The sequence below is a fragment of the Panthera tigris genome, chromosome D2, assembly GCF_018350195.1.
Source record: "Panthera tigris isolate Pti1 chromosome D2, P.tigris_Pti1_mat1.1, whole genome shotgun sequence".
Taxonomy (NCBI): domain Eukaryota; kingdom Metazoa; phylum Chordata; class Mammalia; order Carnivora; family Felidae; genus Panthera; species Panthera tigris.
In genome coordinates, this window is record NC_056670.1 from 68,504,449 (window position 1) to 68,522,403 (window position 17,955).

General features: G+C 44.0%; 1 protein-coding gene across 4 annotated transcripts in view; it reads right to left on the reverse strand.

Moving 5' to 3' along the window:
* The window catches only part of GPAM (glycerol-3-phosphate acyltransferase, mitochondrial), a 61,757-nt gene that overhangs the window by 32,789 nt on the left and 11,013 nt on the right, over positions 1 to 17,955 (reverse strand). The window contains exons 1-2 of one of the 4 annotated variants that reach the window (XM_042960367.1): positions 4,768 to 4,791; positions 647 to 777 (exon numbers count right to left, since the gene is read on the reverse strand). In XM_042960367.1, the coding sequence (XP_042816301.1) occupies positions 647 to 748 (102 nt within the window). In that variant the 5' untranslated portion in view covers positions 749 to 777; positions 4,768 to 4,791. Of the gene's footprint in view, positions 1 to 515; positions 588 to 646; positions 778 to 2,502; positions 2,682 to 4,767; positions 4,792 to 17,955 lie in introns of those variants that run through there. The other 3 variants (XM_007087178.3, XM_042960368.1, XM_007087179.3) reach the window with 3 other exon arrangements.

Sequence of the window (17,955 nt, forward strand, 5' to 3'; positions counted from 1 at the left end):
AATTATAGCTGTAAAGTCCAGTTAGGGTCAAATTCTGCTCCTGTTTTAAACATTTTGTTCATTGAGTTCATTAGTTGCTCAAATACCAGACAAAACATTCTCAAAAATTAGCAGAAAAACCCCCCAAAACTCTGATATCATTTTTATATAAAGCAGAGTGTTCAAGAAATATTTTAAACAAGCCATGTTATGTCAAAATGGGGGGTGGGGGGGTGGGGTGGGGAACACAATACAAGAAAATGCATATCCTTTGAATTGAGATTCATACTAAAATTTATTTCCCACTTAGAAGAAAAAAAAACCCTTTATTTCCATTACAAAATTCATACTTATTACATTATGGAAAACAGATACAGAAAGTACACCATCCAAAACAACTCCTAGGTTTTTTTTTTTCTATGCAAAGTATTTTGCTTTTTAACATAATCACTGTGCTTAAATATCCTACCCAACTGTCTCTTCCCAATTAACATAAAACCATAAGAATTTTTAAATATGAGGTCTCATAGGCATACCTTCTAACAGCTGGAGGCAGTTTCTTTAGATATTAACCTCTACACGATATTATGTCGCTTCCAGTTCTCCACCTTCATAAACAACATTAAAATGAACATCTTTGAATGTTTTTAACCCCTATTCAACTTACCCATTCCTCGTTTGCATGCTTACATCGACCAACACTGTATTCTGATGAATTTGGCAGGTAAGAAACATCTATTGTGCCAAGGGTCAGTGCAGATTCATCCATGTCACAAGGGGTAACTCCCAGATCATGTGCTATGAAAAAAAATATATATATACACCATTTAAATTAATAAGCCAGACAGTAGACACCAAAACTCACAATTCTGACCTCAACATTCTTTTGTTCCATCATACGATGTCAAATGACCTCTGATGGGCTTCCACCATGTTTAGTTGATGTGTAAAAACAGTGTTTGATGTGTTTAAACTCAACATCATCTCCGGTAGACTGTTCTTTTTTTTTTTTTAAATCAACATCTGCATCTTTAGACTTCTTGAATAAAACAGCCACGAAAGGGCAACATAAATAATAGCTTATTTCAGGTAGGTGACGAAGAATTATTTTATTGGCATTAATAACTGAATAGTTCCTGGGAGAATGGAGGCCATGTGTTTATTTGATTAAATATAAGTTACATGTATGCACACAAATAGGTAATTTTCCTTAATTATGTGCTGGTAATTTTTGGTCATACATACTATGCAATGGAAGCATGGGTAAAGGCAAGAGCCTTTAGAGAGAGCGCCTCTAAAGTTCCCCACTTAAACTGAATTGAGCTCTCAATTTTCTCGTGATGTCTTAAATGCAATGGCATTTGCACTTTTAATACATCTACAAAGCTTTAAATCAAAACCACACCATCTTGAAATATCGGACTTAAAAGCTTTCACCCTTTTCGATGTCTTTTCATACCCTAAGTGAAAAGGTTCACTAACGGTGCACTGCTAAAGAAAACAGAGATTAACCTAAAATATAAAAACTCCCTAATTGTCAAATTGCTTCAGCTTTTGTCTATTTCTCACCTGGCCTTAAATTATTCCTTTAAAATTCTGAAAGGTCACATCCAGGGTAACTGTTATTTGGAGCGTATATTCTGATTTCGTTATAATCCCCATACGGGTTTGCTGCGGCATCTACTGTCCTCGGCACAACCATTATATAGCACATCCTTAACAATTTAACATGGCATCAACCTAACCTAACAGGCCAGGAGAAAACAGGAAAGCAATACACCTGGCATGAAAGCTCTTCACGATTGTAAAATAAATCAGCTATCAGTTTCACATGCAGAATGTAGCTAAAGCATGGGGAGCCCCGCTGCGGCCCGAGAAAAAGTCCCTGGTGGCCCCAGAGCTGGAGGAGTGGAAGAAGAGAGAGCGGATTGCCAATAGGAAGTCACGGCTTCGCTCCTCCCTCCCTACAGCGTTGATCCGAGGTCCATAAGTAAATCAAAATCTGGAGGCGCCAGACTATCGGCTGAGGGGAACCAACTCTGGGTTTTGTAAGAACAGCGATCGGAGGAGGCTCACCTCGGAAGCCAAACATACCCGAATTCAAACCACCCACTGCTGACCATCTGTGTGACTTTGAACAAGTTGGTTAACTTCTATGCCTGGGTTTCCCCATCTGGAAAATTGGCATATGCTAGATCCTACCTCCTGGGGGTTGCTGGGAGGGTTGGATTGTATCTATAAAGTGCCTAACCCAGCGTCTGACACACGGTGCACGCTCAGACCCATCAATGGTCATGTGCCATCGGACTGTTCTCAGCACCAGCTGCTTGCAGAGCACCCCAGCAGCCTCAAAGGCAATGAGGTGCGTAGGCTACTCAGTCCACGGGAACTTCCCTCCTCCTCCAGGGGAGCCCACACCGCGGCCGGGTCTCCCAGGGACAGAACCATCCCGACCCCCCACCCAGCACGAGCCGGGCCCACTTCTCAGGAGGAACCCCGGAGCTCGGGGGGGATGAGAACAACCTGCCGGCGTCGTGCCGGGTCCAACGGAGAGGGCGACGACGCACTTGGCGCGGCACTCCGGGCCCGAGCAGCCTCCCGCAGCCGCTCTCGCCCTCGCGGTCCGCACCCGGCAGCTGCGCCGGCTTCGGCTGCGGCTGCTGCAGCTGCCGGCACTTCAAGTCTCCGCCGGTGCTGCTGCAACGTCGCGTCCCGATGACGCAGGCGGCGCCCGCGAGTGAGCGGAGCCGGAGGGAGTGGGCCGACCTCAGACGTGGGCGGGGGGGGGGGGGGGGGGGGGGGGGAGGGGGGGCGGCGCCCGGGCTCCGCGTTCGGATCGCAATAGAACGTGCGTACACAAGTGGGCCGGTGGGGCCAATAACGGAGCGCGAGCGCCTAATCGGAAGGTTACTCTGCCTCGGCGCAGAGTCACGTGTGCGCGCGCCTGCGCGTTGCTGCACGTGCGCCTGAGGCTCCATTGTGTCAACTCTGCCTGTCTGGAGGTCTGTATCCCCGCCTCGCTCTTTGGGGAGTGTTCGCCTGGGCCGTTTGGTTCCCTTGTGCGTGTGTGTGGGGTTAGGAAATTTGTAAGACTCTGCAGAAGTTGTCAGGGTTGGGGGAGCCGCGGATCGGGAGCGGCCCTGTTGTGTAATGTCTGTTAACAGTGGCTGAGTGCCTTTTCCTTACAATGGAAGAAAATGAGTTGAAAGAAAAATAAATAAGGCTTCAAAGAGCCCGAGTCCTAATCTGCCTACCTCTAACCCTTCAAACAAAATAACTTGGGGTCACAAGGAAGTTCTTTCACAATATTTGTCATGCCATTGACAAGGCCAGTGGTTATCAAGAACATTAGCAATTCGGAAGGCAAAAGATAACGTTTTACCCGCACCTTAACAACAAACATTGTTTGAACTGGCAGATGGGGATATGAAGGTGATTAAGACGGAGCAGAGTCCCTGGTCTCACACCTCTGCTGCCAGTCCTCATCTCCTCTATGAACATTAGCCCCCACTTCTATCGAAACATGCCCTCCGCGTCCCCCCATCAAAAACCATCCAGAGCTCTCCACAGTCCACATGCCGGAGCCTGGCACATAGGCCTCCAACAGATAGGCCTCGACTTTTCCCGCAGTCGCCAAGAGGAGCTCCTACAGCAACCTCTCTGGTTGTCCCTAGTCAAAACCCGGGTTCCCGTAGTCTTAATCGTGCCCACACCACTCTTTTCTAAATTCTATCATTCTTTCCTGAACTAGGTCCCCAAGCCTTCCCTAACTTCTCCAGCCCTCAGTAATCACACCCTTCTGTGAAAGCTCACAGATTTACCCAGGCGCCACATTCTGGGTCTTTATCAATCTGTGTCATTCTTCCACAAGAGTAGGAACTCATCATCAAAATCAGTGACTTTTCTCGGTCTCAGTAAAAACAGCACTCATTTATGGTAAACCCTCAATAGCTACTCTTGAAGCTGAGGAACAAGAAGAAAAACAAGAGTTCCTTTTCTTGAACTTTCAGCTTCTATTTCTAAATTCATCTCAGAATTCAGGGGGGTCCTTCTTTTAAAACAATCCAAAACTGTAGGAGTGGCGATGCAAGAAAAAAAAAAAAAAAGATTGAGCTGCTTGAAGTCCAAATTCCTGTCTTTATTCAAACCCACACACACCTTAACTCCAAGCACACACCTAAGTCTTCAAAGGCTATGTTGACTAGAATACCATGAATTCAAATCCCAAACGTCATGACATTTTGTGTATAGATTTCTGGTCCCTGACCAAAAAGAAAAAGAAAAAAAACAGAGGAACGTCTCAGGGTTTGAAGTCATAGCTAAAGAGAAAGTAATGTGAAATGAAAGAGAGAGAGCATTACAGGAATGGAAATGGAAGCCAGAGGGGAAAATTACATTTTCTTTCACAGAGTTTATTTGTAGTTACTCTTCTGTAACATCCATTGCACAAGGATGAACTGTACTTGCAGGAGATGTGGATTGCAATGCAAGGTGTTTCAGGTTACGTAAGGAGAGTTGTTTTGGAAACAGCTGACAACCTCAGCAATCTGTTTTATCAACAGAACAACAATAATTTATAGTAATCCAGCAGCTAAGGCAGCTAAGATGGAACAACATTGACTGAATTTACTCTCCTACTAAAACAACTAAAGAAATAAAACAGGCGGCAGGGCAGGGCAGGGCAGACCATAAGAGAGAGCAGACGAATAAGGTGAGCACTCCGCTTACTAAGGCAGGTGCCAGACAGCAGTGCAGCGAGGGGGATCCAGAAAAAGCTAGACAGACTACCTGAGTTGAGGAGATAGAATCGGGAGACCAGGGAAGCCCAAACAGCTGGAGCTGGGAGTAGAGACCTAGAGAGAAGAGAACCACACGTGTTAGGAGGAGCTGTGAAGACCTACAGGTCATGCTCCAGTCTTCAGCTGATTAGCACGTGAATGGGAGGAAACTAACCAAGGCCAGGGAAAGAGCCACCTAGACAGAGAGAGAGAACAATCACCAAAGGTTGCATGGGACAGGGAATTGGTTCTGTTCCCACAAGTCAGAGTGGAAAGATACCCAGCGATCATACAGGACCAGGAACAGGACCTGATCCTGGCACCCAGATCAGAAACCTCATAATATATGACTCAGTAGGTCTTGCCTTGGGAGTGGAGTAAAAATAACCTCAGGGTAATTGCTGTTCTGGTCCTACCTAACAAATCTTAAATGCTAGCCCCAAAAGGATCAAACCGATTCCAAGAACAGTGTCCCAAAACAAGGCCCAACAGTACTTGGAAATCAGAAAAGGAAATGAAATTCTTTTTCTGAAGGAAATCAGAAAAATCCAGCACCCAATTCACAATGTCTGGCAACCAATTGAAAATGATCAGGCATACAAAAAAAAAGTGGGAAAAAATGGTCCATATACAGAGAAAAATGAATCAATTGAAAGAATCACAGAAATGACAGAGATTACAGACTCAGTAAACTAGGACATTAAAAAACAATTCGAGGGGCACCTGGGTGGCTCAGTCGGTTAAGCGTCCGACTTCAGCTCAGGTCATGATCTCGCAGTCCGTGAGTTCGAGCCCCACCTCGGGCTCTGTGCTGACAGCTTAGAGCCTGGAGCCTGCTTCTGATTCTGTCTCCCTCTCTCTCTGCCCCTCCCCTGCCCATGCTCTCTCTCTCTGTCTCAAAAATAAATAAAAACATTTAAAAAATTAAAAAAAAATAATTAGATCTGTATTCTACGTGGCCAAAAGAGGTCGAGACATGGAATCTTTTTAAGAGACCCAAAGCAAACGCCTAGAAATTAAAAGAACGTTGTCTGAGATTTTTAACACACACCCCCCTACATTTCTTTCAGATTAAATATTACTGAAAAAAAAAACAAAAGTTAAAGAACCTGAAAACATTGCAATAAAAGCTATCCCAAATGAAATACAGAGGGAATAAAAAGACTGAAAATATAAGCAGAGTATCCATGAGCTTAACATACATGCAGGTGGAATCCCTGAAGCAAATATGAGAGTGAGGAGGAGTCAGCACAGGCAGAAAAAAAATTCCAAGACATAGTGTCTGGAAACTTCCCAATTTTGGTAAAAACTATCAACTCACAAATCCCAGAAGCTCAACAAGCTCTAAGTAGAAATACATAGAAAACTATACTAAGGAACATCACCATTAAATTGCTTAAAACCAGTGCTAAAGTGAAAATCTTAAAAGAGTGGAATAAAAGGGACGCCTGGGTGGCTCAGTGTGTTGACCTTTCGACTTCAGCTCAGGTCATGATCACATGGTTCGTGGGTTTGAGCCTTGCGTCGGACTCTGGGCTGACAGCTCAGAGCCTGGAGCCTGCTTCGGATTCTGTGTCTCCCTTTCTCTCTCTCCCTCTCTCTCTCTCTCTCTCTCTCTCTCTCAAAAATAAATAAATATTTAAAAAATTAAGGGGCGCAGTCGGTTAGGCGTCCAACTTGGGCTCAGGTCATGATCTCACAGTTTGTTGGTTCAGGTCCTGCATCGGGCTCTGTGCTAACAGCGCAGAGCCTGGAACCTGCTTCAGATTCTATGTCTCATTCTCTCTCTGCCCCTCCCCCACTTGTGCTCTGTCTCTCAAACATAAATAAATGTAAAAAAAAATTTTTTAATTAAAAAAAAGATGCATATCTATGTAAAGAGACAAAGATAAAATGACAGCAGATGTCTCAACAGAAGTTTGCAAACAAGTCAGGAAAGTAGCATCTTTTAAGTACTCAAAGAAAAACTCAATCTAGAATTCTTTTCCCCAAATAGATATATTTCAAAAATAAGACAAAATAAAGGCATGCTCTGACATACATAGTCCAACTATCCATTACAGCCAAGATGGTCATGTGACCCAGTTCTGGGCAATGAGACCTAAGAGAAAGTCAAATTCGAGGATTTCCAGAGAAGCTTTTCTTTCTTAGTAAAAGGGAACAGGGAGCTGGCACGGCTTCTTTTTCACTTTTTTCCCCCATTTGTTCCGTAACTTGATGTCCAAACCCAATGCCACCAATCACATACCTCTGCATTTTGTTAAATCTCTATCTGTTTAAACCACGATAATCTTACTTTCTGTTACTCACAAGCAAATGAGTGTCTGACTCATATTTAATTTTGAGCACAATTCTAGCCACTATAATGACTCAAATATATGGAGGTGGGGGGAGAGAGAAAGAGTTAAGAAATAGTCCCTGCCAATTTAAGATACAAAACAGATGAACATAAGGGAAGGGAAGCAAAATTAATATAAAAACAGAGAGGGAAACAAACCATAAGACCCTCTTAAATACAGAGAACAAACTGAAGGTTGCTGGCTGGGTGTTGGGTGGGGGGATGGGCCAAACGGGGAAGGAGCATTAAGAAGGACACTTGGGATGAGCACTGGGTGATATATGTAAGGGATGAATCACTAAATTCTATTCCTGAAATCATTATTACACTATATGTTAACTAACTTGGATTTAAATTAAAAAATAATAAAAATTAAAAAAAAAAAAAAAAAGTCCCTGCCAGTCTATCTTGTGGGGGCTTGTAGCAGTGGGAGTGACCTCAGAGCCAGACATTTAGAGAGAATCCTAGACCAGAAGAGAATGGAACCCCTCTGACTCAAGTTTACCACATTTGTGGCAGAATAAGGAGTTCAATTCGTCTAAAAACTGCTTTAGTAGTAAATTAAGCCACAAACTTCAAATAGCCCAAGCAGGAGGCAGTCAGGCTTCTGGAAGCTCTGTCTTGGCATCTCTACAGATGGGCTACCTGACAGCTACCCAGCCCCCTACCCCCAAGGGGCTACCCAGCCCCACCCCCAGCCCCCTACCCCCAAGAAGGAAGGCCAGAAGGAACTAGGTAGGGATCCAGACTTTGTTTCAGCCATGAGCTATGCCTCAGGGCAGGGCACCGGCTCCAGAAGGGATCTGGGGCACTGGATCAGGCAACTAGTAAAGCAGGCTAATTAAGAAAGAGCTTACAAGTCACCTTTTTTTCTTTTTTTACAATTTGTCAGTTCATTCTTAAGAAATGAAAGGTATTTTTCCCCTTCTCCCAGGAGTGTAGCCAGGCTCTTTGGTTGAAGACCCTGGATTCCCCAAGCCCTTAAGGGAGGCTAAGTAATTGCAATTAGCAGCCTTTTTGTTGCTGAAAGCCAAAAAAAAAAACCACCACAACAACAACAAAAAAAACCAGTAACTAATGATTGGGTTGGCCACCAAGAAGACGAAACCTGAATGGGCCCTTTGTTTTTCCTGTGGAAGTAAGCTGGATTGTGTGAGAAGAGGTTGTCTGAGAACGGGTTGGGGACCAGCACGGCGCTGAGGAGGGGTTAGGTGTTGAGGATACTGGTTCTGGATTCCGTCTGAGATTGCTTCATGGAGGGCCTTGGAGGCGACCGGTCTGCAGAAGGAGAGTGACCCCAGGAAGACTGAGAGGGCTGAATGTAGAGTCTTGGGAGCCTCAGTGAAGATCCCAGTGGCCGAGCGTGTTGTGAAGGGGATGGAGGTCCACACACTACGCGGGGCCTGGGCAGGGAGCAGTGGTCAAGGAGACTGGATTTCAAGCTTTCTGCATAAGTGCCTGGGTAAGGGAGAGGAGGAGGACCCCAAAAATCATCACTGTTGGACTTCTACGAACCCTTGACATGAGATTATTTCAGCATCTTTTCTTTTGTGACATACTGACCAAGAGTGCCTTTAAGATAGTCTTTCTTAGTCGCTGAGGATACAAGATGAAGATATGGGGATGTCACACATAGGTCCTGCCCTTGTGGGGTTAAAAGTCTAATGGTGTGTGGCATGTTGGGACGGAGACAAGTCGTGGAAAGTACAATGAAGATCCAAACAGCCTCTGTCACAGAGGTCAACAGCAGTGAGCAGCAGTAGAGAAGGTGGTCAGGGAGGACCTCTAAGGAGGGAGCAGCTACCCCGAGGCTGTGGTGTGCGAAGGACCTTGTCTGAAAGAAGCCCAGAAAAGACCCTTCCAAGGAGGGAGAATTCCATGTGCCAAAGCCCTGCAGGAGGACAGAGTTGACAGAGACAGAGTTGCAGGCGGGCTGCAGTGGAGGAAGGGGGAATGGGGCAGAGGGAGGTGTTGGCCAGCCAAGCCTCCTTTATCCCAAGATGAAGCAGTGCTTTCTTAGCCACAGTAAGAAGTTTTGAAAATTAAAAACAACACTGTGACATGAGTCAAAAATGTCATGGAGGAATTCGCATGCCCTTTATTCTGTAAAAATTAGAGTAGGATGAATCAAAACAGAAGCCCAGGTCCACAGACCTGGCCAGCCTGGAAGAAGGAGGACGGGGCATGACTCAGAGGCTATCATGCAGGCAGGCGCCTGCCTGGGGCAAACTGGCCACAGAGTATGTCCCTAAGAGGAAAGTGAGCACATTTCATAAGCTACCTTTGAGCACTTTTTATGCGCCAAGCCCTGTTCTAAATACTTCACGGGCATTATCTCAAACAATCCTCTAAATCAGCCATGGCACAATCTAGAAAACAGCTCGGGCCAGACCACTGGAAGTGGGACTTTCATACAGAATCCTTCTTAGAAAGGTCTTAAAAAAGCTGAAAGAACAAAAGGGGACTGTGAGGCAGCCCAGAGATTTCCAACAGCAGACACCATCCTAGGGCTGGAACAACAAAGGAAGATATTAACAGAACCAGGAGCCAGAGCAACATTTAAGACCAAGGAAAGAGGGGCTGCCTAGGAAGAGCCAAAACCACAGAGCTGCCCCTGCTGGAGGAGCCACCTGAAAAACGGAGGGACACCCTCCCTGGCTTCCTCCTCTTTCTGCCCTCCCACCACCTGCAAGCCCCTCCTATTGGCTGAAGCAAGCTGCAGAGAAGCCTAAGGAATGAGATTGCAGGGTCCACTCCTCTCCCAGACATAAAGTAGAGCAGGGAAGGATGGAGAGGGCATCTGAGAACAAACAGAAAAACAAGGGCAGCCCCATAAGCCAGGAAGGATTATTACCCCCATTGTTCAGATGGGGAAACTGATGCACAGCAAGAGCTTAAGCGAATCTAGTACCTGGTAGAACCCCAGTTTAAATTCAGATCTATCTGATTCTAAAGCACAAACACAGGGGCACCTGGGTGGCTCAGTTGGTTGAGCATCCCACTTTGGCTCAGGTCATGATCTCGCAGTTCGTGGGTTCAAGCCCTCCATTGGGCTCTGCGCTGACAACTCAGAGCCTGGAGCCTGCTTCGGATTCTGTGTCTCCCCCACTCTCTGCCCCTCCCCTGCTCATGCTCTTTTTCTCTCCAGCTGTCAATAATAAATAAATAAACGTTAAAAAAATTGTTTTTAAAAAGCACAAACACGTAACATACATTTCAGCCAGCTTAGGTAAGAGCCTGGTAGCTAAGAATAGTCACGTCCCATGTCTGAAAAGCATATGTTTTAAGCCCCACTCTATAAAACACTCAGATGAAGTTGGTTTAAGAACTGAGCTGTGAGTCAAGACACCAGTAGGCCAACCCTGAACCTTCTAGCAGAATGAGAACTCTGCAAGGACTTTGGAGCCAGACAACCTGGGTTCCAATCTTGGTTCTGCCATCTACCAGCTGTGTGACCCTGGGCAATCTATTTAACCTCTGTAGGCCTCAATTCTCTCATTTTTAAAGTGGATTTGCTCATGTCCACTTCCTTATTGGGTTAATTTTAGATAAAATGGAATCATGTATGCTGCAAGATTATTAGCACAGTCCCTGCTGCATGGTTAAGAGTTACTAAACAGTAGCTATTACTATGATTGGTAATAGTCTCCTCTTGCAGAGACTCAGGAGACAAAGGAGAGATCCTATTTGTTTGAGCTTTCCTGGCAAAGAATTTGTTCTAAAATCTTTGGAACTCATATGAACTCTTAAGGTCACTTTGTTCTGGAAAGGGTGTCTCTATATCAGTCAGGATGGGCTAGGTTATGATACAGTAACAAACATCTCAGAGTCTTAAGACAACAAAGTTTATTTCTTGCCTATGATACATGTAAACTACAGGTTATTATAGGAGCTCTGCTCATAAAGGACACTGAGGGAAGCTCTTTATTGACATGTACTTCCTTATTTGCTGAGGCCAGGAATGGAGAGTGGAAACCAGGTACTGGCTCTTAATCCAGACTTAACTTCTGTTCCCATTTCATTAGGTAAAGCATTATATAAAGCAACTGGGTAAAGAAATGTAATCCTGTCGTGTGTCCAAAGCAAGCTAACCAAACATTTATGAACAGCCCTAATGACTATCAGAACAACCTCAGAGAGCCTTCTGGTTGGGCTAGATAAAGCAAAGTTCCCAATCTGGAATGAAGAGCTTTAGGAGCTTCTGACAGGCCAGCCCCATATGATATCATAAAAGTTTGTCTTTGCTGTGCCTTTGTTGCATTTATGATGACAGCATGTCGGTTTAGGAAAACTTTTTGTTCCTAAATATTTCTTAAGTCATTTCTCTGAAAATCACTCTTGGTTTTTGGAAGGTATTGTCCAAGGTGGTTTGTGGAGTTGTGAGACTAGCTGGAAACAAAGTACCTTGTCTTCTGGAAGAGGGATCCTAACGTGGACTAGATCATGAGTGCCCAGACTTACCCAGAGCCCCTCTACTATTGTACAACTTGATGTCAGATTATTGGATACTGATGGTTTGTTGAGCAAGTTCAAGCTCTAGGGGAAGGAGCAAGACCTTTCCTCTGCTTTCACAATCCCACGCTTCCTGGATTTCTTTCTCCCTACCTAGATGTTTTTCCTTGGCAACTTTTACTGGCTCAAAGGCCTCCTTCCTTCTCTCTCCTTACTCTCTCCTCAGCAAACCAGGAGCCTAGGAGTCATTTTTAACCTCTTCCTGCCTCCAATCCAACAGTAACTTCTAGCAATTTTGCCTTCTAAATAGCTTTAAGCCCATCACCCGTTTACCTCCTCGCTATCTGCATTGTCCTAATGCAGGCCACTACCACCTTCCCTGGAAGGCACAAAACTTACTACCCGGACTCCTCATGTCAGCTCCCCACCCCCCACCCTCCCAAACTCCCCACACATCCTCCAGAGCAGACATTTGAAAATGCAACACTGAGCATTTCTAACACCCCCATTTCTCTGCCTGATCCCCACTGCAGGTGATTAAAATCCTTTAAATTGTTCCTTGCAGTTTTTAGGACAAAGGCCTTGGACTTTTAGGATAGGGACTTTTAGAAAAAAGTCTTCAACATGGCCTCTAATACCTGGTATTAAGTAACCTCACCACCCTTATCTTGCTAGTCTCACTGCCTCATCTTCTCTCACTTGCCCTTTCTCTCTGACTTTGGCTACACTGACTGGCTTTCAGTTCCTTAAGAAAAATGCCTCTGCCCTTCTCTTTCACTGCCCTTCTCTTCCTCTGCTGGCAGTGGTCCCTACTACAACCCCCTGTTTTCTCTACAACTCATGCTTCATAACACAGTTCAGGTCTCACCTCCTCATGACAACTTTCATTGATTCCCAGACTAGGTCAGAACCCCTTGTTGTATGCTTCTTCCCCATGGGACTTATCACAATTATAATTGAAGACTCCATTGTAGAATTGGCCATTTAATGTCTGCCTGTCCCTCTTAAATTCTTGACTTCTCCCATTCCCATCTTGATTTCCTACCATCTAACAGTGCCTTGCACAAAACAGATGCTCAAGGTGTTTGTTGCATGTCTAAGTACAAGATGAGATTGATCAACTATTTAATAAAGGAGAACGTGAATGGCTGTTACAACTGTCAACAATCCTGGACAAGCATAACGTTAAGAATAGAAGGATTCAAGGAGGGATCTATGAACCATAGAGCTTTAGGGGCTCAGGATTCTATGGGTCTTGGAGAAGCATGTATTCAAGCTTGGTAGAGAGGTAGGAAGCAGATTACCCATTCTTCTCCCACTCCCAATCTTTGGGTCAGAGGGGAGGGAACACTATGAATAAGGAGGCAAACATGCGTGTGCCCAGTACACTTGAAGGAAGGAATTTGAAAATACTTGAGAGGTAGACATGGCTGGAGATAGACTTATTTTTATTTGTCCTCCTCAGAATCAGTTTTTGTCAAAAAGGAAAAAAAAAAAAAATTCACAACGAAGGCAAGGAGAAGCGGAACTACTTTGCATTGAAAGTATTCTTTTTTCTAAGAGAAGAAAGTACGTTAGAGCTTCATGTATTAAGTCTCATCAGGAAGAAGATTAATCTAAGTTCAATTAAGTCTCGATTTAGAAAACTTTTAAAGAAATTTAGTTTTATTACTTTTGAGGACGTAGAGGCTCCAAGATTTTCCTTTAGAAATGCATTCTCTTGAGTGCTCTAAACATACTCCTTTTAACTATCTTTAGCTTTTAACTTACAGATTTCCCAACAGAAAAGGTTTTCAAAGAGTAATACCAACCCAGTTTCCAATTATCTAAATTACCTGGTATAAAGCAAAACTCGAATAAGCGTAATAATACAACTGACTATGATTACTACCAAATCTTTTCTGACAGCCATCATATTATTCCATAAAATATTTGAAATGGATTACAAGGACGATCTCCAACATGAAAGTAAGATATTGTATAATAGGCTTTCCATAATCCAGAGTCACAGGGTACAATCCCCTCTCCTAGCCCTACTTGGTTAATACCACTGATTGAGCAGGTCACTGAGCCCAACCCTTCACCCAGGCTGACTTACACCTCACCCATTGCACCCTCTTGCACATCCAGTTCTGCTTAGGAGACGGCAAAACATGTGTCCCCTTTATCAAATTATTTTATAGTTACTTTTTCCAAAGGCTGTCAGTTCTGGTCCAGAGTTCCTACTTTACCTCTACAAGTCATAGGCACATATATGTAAATTTAGCACGCATCCACAGATTGTAGAAGTCCTAGCAACCATTATGGGTTACATGGGATTAAAGAAACCTTAATATCCACAATGTTGGTTTTCTCTAGGTTAATTATAAATGATGCTTTTAGAGGATAGTCTGTAAGCTCCTAGGTCACCTGCCCATTAACTATTAAATATAAAGAATCTAGGTAAAGGGTGAATTATATCTAAAGCCTCATAAATTGATCAAATCCTGGAATGAATGAAATTTTGACCTCCCAGAGATAAGGTTTGGTTAACTTTAAGCTCTACAGGGTCATGGCATGCCTTACGTCCATGGCATGAATTTTTTAGTGGTGATAATAGTCACAATAAAATTATCTACTAGGTCAGTAACCCCATTTTATAAACCACAGGACGCTTAGACAAATTCTAATTAAAAGAGGAGTCAGCTGGGCGTCCTCTGCACATGACCTACAATCTGTTCTTATTCACAAAACCAGAGTGGCACATAAGGGAATCCTATTATTGATTAGGCACGGGCTTGAAGATTACAACACGGCCGCCATTCAGCCATATCCGAAATGGTAATTATTCTGAACGATTAATTACAGCTTGACAAACTACATTATCCAGAACTATGAAGGGTCTTGGAATGTTGAATGCAAACTCAGTCTATGGTTTTAATCTCTCTGTGCCTCATTTTCCTCATCTGTAAAACAAGACTAATAACAGTATCTACTTTATACGGTAGATGTGAGGATTAAGAGTTAAAATATGGAAGGCACTGGGACACTACCTGGCACGTGGCAAGCAATATGTAATGTTTGCTATTATCCTAAGAGTTCCTGAGAAAATGTCTAATCCCTTAAAAAGAGAGGCCTCATTTGATCCAGGTATCAATCCCACTTGCCTTCACAGGCCATAATTGATCAATGTGGTGTTTCAGAATCGCAGGCTTCCCCAGCTCCAACCCCAACAACTTCCCATTTCCAGTTACAAATCCGCATAGTGTTTTCCTTCAATGACTATACTGCGGATTGTGTCACTAAAGTCTTGCAAGCCGTAGTTCCTAACTTTTTGTAGTCAGGGAACGCTGAGAGTCAGATGAAGCTCTAAATTCTCTCCCAAGGGGGTGGGGGGGGGGAGGCACATGTAGAAGTTTGCATTTGATTTCAGGGGGCTCATAACCCCCCACTCTGCGGTCATTCAGGGACCCCAAAGTAAGACTCGGCGTCAGTTTGAAAGCATGGCTTGGAAGACAGCCACATGTGGGATCTTGTTCTTCTAACGGTGTCTGAAGCAAGAGGAGACCGAAACACATTTCTGCACACTGTAAAGGAAGTACGAGTTACTATCAGCCAGCTAAGTACTTTCCAGTAAGGGGTTTTGGTGAGGATGAGGATGATGAAGAAAGGGGAGAATGAAGATAAAGGCAGACTTTTAAGTAGCTAGGTATGCAACAGGGCTTTGAAACTGGGAACTGCAGCCTGGCTGTTCCTATTAGCAACTCGAAAGGCAGTTTGGGTAACTGATGATATCGACAGCTTTCTGTAAAACCTCCAAAAGGCAAAATATTATCACTGGGGCTCTTCACGCCTGTTCAATGATTCAGACACAAAAGAAATGCTAATTGTGGGATCTGAGCTGTGAATTCTGAGTGAGCCTAGGGACAAAGTGATTATCTGGTGGTCTTATGTTGCTGGAAATTTATTAGAGTGTTTTAAGATTACATTAACTGGTTTTCACCGTAAGTGCTCTGCCTGGAGAAGCATTAAAGGCTCCTGATAAGAAAGATTTCAAAGAGGTAATAGCATCAGCCAGAAGATCTTTTGGGTGAGTCAGGGGTACTGTAAGGAGAAAAGCCCAAATGAGGGGGCCGGGATCAGCTGGGGTGGTGGGATGGACTTGCGACAACCAAAAGCTTCCACTCTGCCAAGGGTCCCCAAGGTCCCTTCTCGTTTCTGGTTTCCAACAGCAACAAATGCCAGAGACCAAAGAGGAAGGATCATATATTTACAACAAACGTCGTAGAATGAGGCCAAGGACTTCATTTCTGCTCCATTATGGTCTCAGATTGCACCCCTGCCTCTCAAGTCTTCTCAAGACCTGCAAGTGTCAACATGCTGTTACCCTTGCCAACCTCTGTCATCCCCCTCTCCATCATCGCCCCAGTCCCCGAGGCCACCTGTCTTCCTGGGCCATCCCAAGCTCATCCCCGGTTCAAGGACTCCTTACTCCCTGTCCCTGCTGTGGAGAATATTTCTTCTCTGGATATGCACATGGCTGATTCATTCTTATGTTTAGGTCTTAGCTTGGTTAGCAATTTTCTATTCCCTGCCTCATCATTTTCTTGTATGTCATCCCATTTGATTTTATTTACAGCGCTCATCACTATTTGATAATGATCTCTAGTTCATTTTCTTTATGCTGCCTCTCTTCTCCATTAGAACGTGAGCTCTCTGAGAGGCAGAACTGTCTGTGTCAAGCATTGCTGTGGCCCCCACCCCAGGTGTGGCACAGAGAAACCACTAGATATACATTTGTTGGCTCAAGGAATGAATGTTCAGGAATAGCTACTATTTATGGAGCATTTGTTCTGCGCCAGACACAGGGCTGTAGTTTTTACAAATATTATCTCACTGAATTCTCACACCAACCCTGCAAGGTAGTAGGTATTTATCTATTGTACAGCTTATGTTTCAGAGAAGTCACATGCTTTTCCAATGTCAAAGCTAGCTTGTTACACGCTAATGAGTAACCTAGACCTCATTTGAACCTAGGCATGTTTGACCCCAACACTCATACTCTAAATCAGGAATCGGCACAATTTTTCTGTAAAGGGCTAGCTAGTAAGTATTTAAGGCTTTGGGCATATGGTCTCTATCACAACTACTCCATTCTGTAGTAGTATGAGAGCAGACATAGATAATACATAAATGAATGGATGTGGCTGTGTGCCAATAAAACTTTATTTATAAAACAAGTGGTGGCCAGGATTTGGCCCAGGAGCCATAATCTGCAGAGCCGTCCTTTAAATCATCAGTTGACATGTGCTATGCCAGAAAGGGGTTAAACAAAAGAGGGGGAGGGGAGTAAAAGAAAAGCATTAAAATGTGTATTCTGTGCGTGGTGAGCCTCTTCTTCAGATAAGAAGGACACCCACTTTCAGTTAAATTTTAATTTAGTTTAAAAAAAAGTGAAATAGGAGATAGAATTCTGGTAGGAAACAGGACTCTACTGATTGAACTTCTTGACTGAATTATGACCATTCTTTAAGACTACAGTAGAGCTTAAAGCAAATGAGTTATTCCATTTATACCATGGTTCCACTTACTGTGTAATGACACGTGATGCAGCATCATGTGAACATGATGTCAGAACCCAAACAGAACCACATAACCTCCCGTTGCAAGCAGGCCCCAAATGGTCAATATTGAAGGACCAAGTGCGGCAAGACACTCTGTTAAAATTCTTCCTCTTTGAACAATGAGCCTAAAACCCTCAGTCTTTTCTTCTCAAGCAAGCCCATGATTTATTGGCGAGAGGTGAAAGATAAGATATGAGTCACAGGTCTGAGACAGCCCAGAGAAATCTCTTGCAGCCTCGTTGGAAAGGGAAACGCTATTTGTGCTCAGTTATATAGTCATTCACAGTGGCTCTCGAGACCAAGTATCAGCATTAAGGCAAAAGATGAACTTACCAGGCCCTTGGGTCTGGGCTGGGAGGTAAGGGCTGAACTTTGAGAAGGTGGGAGATGGAGGGATGAAGGCAATAAGTACTAGAGCGCTTGGTGGTATGTAAGGACCGGCTGGTGTAGCTGGAGCCTTGGGTGGCTAGGTACCCCCGCTCAAACCTTGATTTTCTCTAGGGCAGCCCTAGGTCATCAGAACCCCATTAAACAATATTTATTTCTCTCTTACTCTGAAGAAGAAATCCCTCTGAAAACAGCACATGGTACTTAAACCAACTGGTGCATTTTCCTCAATTTGTATGCAATTTTCTAAACTTGGCCATTAAATGTTCAAGCAGGTGACAAAAATTCAAACTTTAGTCAGTTTCCTGAACCTTCTCCTAGGCCCATCCGTGCACCTCCTTATAAAATCCAGTATTCGCAAGAATGCTGCTAAGTCAGTTTAGCCAGAGCCCCAATCTTCGACATCTGATCAGGCTCC